General features: G+C 64.0%; 1 protein-coding gene across 1 annotated transcript in view; it reads left to right on the top strand.

The window, feature by feature from the left end:
- The first annotated feature begins 1,142 nt into the window (after positions 1–1,142).
- The window catches only part of EMIHUDRAFT_436031 (delta CA), a 4,701-nt gene continuing 2,506 nt past the window's right edge, over positions 1,143–3,337 (top strand). Inside the window, exons 1-7 of the mRNA XM_005772481.1 lie at positions 1,143–1,167; positions 1,241–1,460; positions 1,532–1,807; positions 1,887–2,099; positions 2,238–2,413; positions 2,655–2,774; positions 3,153–3,278. Of these exons, the coding sequence (XP_005772538.1) occupies positions 1,159–1,167; positions 1,241–1,460; positions 1,532–1,807; positions 1,887–2,099; positions 2,238–2,413; positions 2,655–2,774; positions 3,153–3,278 (1,140 nt within the window). The 5' untranslated portion in view covers positions 1,143–1,158. The remainder of the gene's footprint in view (positions 1,168–1,240; positions 1,461–1,531; positions 1,808–1,886; positions 2,100–2,237; positions 2,414–2,654; positions 2,775–3,152; positions 3,279–3,337) is intronic.

The following is a 3,337-nucleotide window of genomic DNA, read 5'->3' as shown; positions in this document are numbered from 1 at the left end:
TAAGCCGCGCGCAAGGAGAGCAACCAAGTACTGTTATTGGCGCCGGCCCACGGATCGTGGTTGAAGAGGCATGTGCTGGGAGGAAGGTGGACAGCAACCAAGTACAGTACTGCTATTGGCGCCGGCGCACGGATCGTGGTTGCAGCATGTGGGAGGACGGTGGGAGGGGTGGAGCTCGTTGTCCCGCCGCGTGCGCCGTGGTCTTGCGTCTTACCGGGGGTTGTTGTGTGGGGGCTCTACGATGCACAGTCGAGATGCACAGTAGGGAGGTGCTAGGTGGGAGGACAGAGCTGAGGACTTGTGTGGGAGTCCGGAGGGGTGAGGTGGAATCTGTAAAGCGGGGGGAGGCCCACACAACCCTCCTACTGTAAAACACTAAACAGGCACAATAGCACGACTCGGCACTCGCGACTGCACAAATGCCACAATGGAAATGCCCGTTTGGACGGGGACGGGACGGACGATGATCACCGCGGCCGCGCGACCTGTGTCTCCCGCGGTTCAAGAGCCGGTCGCTGGCCGCCAGGTCCCACCCGACATTACCAACGGCGCACCCTCCGGCTTCGTGTCAGTCGCTTAAATTATCCCTTAAATGACCCCCTCGCCGGGGTGGCCAGATGTATGCGAGATTTTTACAAGTTTCCTTTGAACGTGGTTGAGTTCACAGCGAGTGTATCTTCGTCGGGGAACACTTGACGGTCGCGGCCTTCCGACTCGCGCCTCCGCCTCACTTGCACGCTAGCACGCGTAGGGCCTCCTGGCCTGCGCCTGGCCGGTGCGCGAGCTGCGAGTTGAACTCTTGAAGTTCCCGAGTGAAAACTCGAACGCGTATCGCGTTCTCTCGCGGTGTGACCCAAAATGGCCAGCTCAGAGGCACCTCCGGAGGCAGGCCGCGCCGCGCGTCCAGCAGGCGCGCCACAATCAGGAGCCCCCCGCGCGGGCGAGGGAGGGGCGGCGGCGCGGGAGGAATAGAGACCGACCGATCGGGTCGGGCCAGGAGGTGGAGGCGGTGAGCGCGGGCCTGGCGGAGAAGCCGTATGTTTTATGGTGGTCCTTTCTCTTTGTGAACAGCGTTTAATCTCGGCTAATTTCCGCGATAATTGTGGTGAGAATTCGCAAAAAGTCGATCGACCTGCTTTGAGCTTCGATTTATTCTCAATGTCGCAGGCACGCTCTCTCCCGTCTCTCCCGTCCCCCGTCTCGCGATTCCGCGCACGCACCACTGCACGCACGCGCGCAGGCGGATTGGCTGGAGCAGAACGTGGAACGCATCTCGAAGGACGACCTGACGGAGACGCCCACAACGGCGGAGGCGCTCGAGGGTCAGCCCAACGAAAAGGCAGTGATCATCGGTGCCGCGAAAGCCACGGGGTCCGATATCGCGTACAAGCTCTCGCACCTGCTCGCCCTCGTCGTGGCCGGCGTGATCGCCCTGCTCGCCTCCGCCGCTCTTGCCGACGGTGTGCCGCCGCCACGTTGTCCCGCCGCCCCGCCTCTCTCTCACCACACCGCTGTGAGCCCTCGCCCGCAGGCCGGTCGGTCATCAAGCTCAAGGACACCTCCAACCTGCCCCGCCTCACCGCACTCACGGCGACCCTGGACGGCGAGACGATCAACCTCAAGGATCACGGCCTCGACTACCGCGCTGACGAGCTTCTCGGCCCGCAGTACGGCGTCGGCCTGCACCACGACTCGTCGGGCTACGGCTGGGGCAAGGCGGGCGCCCGCGAGACCCTGCAGGAGTACATCGACGAGCTCGGCCTCCTCCAGGTCATTGCCGCCGTGCCGAGCGTCATCGCGACCGACGGTGCGCCGATTGCACGGCCGCCGCCGCGCGCGCGCGACCAACAGCCCCGCCCTCTATTGTCCGCTGTCCCCCGCACCAGGCCTCAAGCACCCGGCGCACTTCCTCGAGTGCACCGAGCTCAAGAAGGCGGGCCTCTCGGCCATGTCCCTCGCCATCATCGCCGAAGTTGCCTCCGCCGTGATGATCATTTTCCACGGACTGGCGCTCGTCGGCCTGCTGCCGCTCTCCGCAAAGCTCGCCAAGGGCTTCGCCGGCCTCGTCTGGTTCACCCTCACCGCGGGCTTCCTCATTGCGGCGCGCGGCCAAGCCCCTTGCCCCATCACCCCATAAACACTTTTTCGCCCCCCCCCCCCCCCAATTTCTTTCTTATTGGGGGGGCCGCCAGCAAACCTCCTTCCTTTTCTCCCCCCCCCCTTTTCTCCCACCAAAGTTGTGTGCCTCCCCATCGGCGTTTATGAGACGGAGTGGACGTGCAACAAGGATTTTGTCCCCGCCATCCGCCTTTGGGACCATTTTGTTTACAACTGGGCCTTCCCCGTGGGCTACTTGGGGTACGCCTGCTCACTCCTCGTTTTTTCCGTCGTCCTTTGCTTCCCCTCGCTCGAGGGGGGTGGGCCCCCCTTTACCCCCCCCCCCCCCCCCCACACACACACACACACGCACAACGCCGGGCCCTTAGCGCACATGCACAGACAGTCGAGAACGGACAGGACAGCCCCAACACAGTCAGAAGGCAACACTGCGCCCCTGGAACAGAGAGAGCTCTGCTCGCACCTCTTGTGTGCTTCCCTCCCGCCCCCCCCGCGGTATTCCGCCCCCGACCCGCGCGCGCGCCCCACGCCCACAGGAGGGCGCGCAGGAGTTCGACAAGAAGAAGACGAAGCTCGGTCTCGTCAAAGTGGTGGCGGGCCTCTTCGTCGGCCTCGTCATCGCCGCCTCCGTCTCCGTCGGCATCGCCGCCTCGCAGGACCGCCTCCTACCTCTCTGACGCATCCCGCGGCTCTCTCTCTCTCTCTCTCTCTCTCTCTCTCTCTCTCTCTCTCTCTCTCTCTCTCTCTCTCTCTCTCTCTCTCTCTCTCTCCCTCTCCCTCTCTCTCTCTGTCTGTCTCTCTCTCTCTCTCTCTCTCTCTCTCTCTCTCCCCCCCTCTCTCTCTCTCTCCCTCTCTCCCTCTCTCTCTCCTCTCCCTCTCCCCCTCTCCCTCTCTCCCCCCCTCTCTCCCCCCCTCTCTCCCCCCCTCTCTCCCCCCCTCTCTCCCCCCCTCTCTCCCCTCCGTCGGCATCGCCGCGGCGCGGCCAGGGCCGTCGGCGGCATCTCGGCTCACTCTCGGCTCACTCTCGGCCGTAGGACGCCTTCAAGGATCCGGAGGTGGACCCGTCCGTCAACCCGTGCAAAGCGCAGAAGCCGTACCACGCGGCGCCGGGCGACAACTACTTCCGCAACATCGAGTGCATGAAGGACAACCTCGTGCAGGTGCCTCTGTCTTCCTCTGTCTCCTCCATCTCCTCCATCTTTCTCTATCTTCCTCTATC

Source organism: Emiliania huxleyi (assembly GCF_000372725.1).
Source record: "Emiliania huxleyi CCMP1516 unplaced genomic scaffold EMIHUscaffold_36, whole genome shotgun sequence".
NCBI lineage: Eukaryota > Haptophyta > Isochrysidales > Noelaerhabdaceae > Emiliania > Emiliania huxleyi.
The sequence above is the reverse complement of the archived record's forward strand: the minus strand, read 5'-3'. Positions and strand labels throughout refer to the sequence as shown.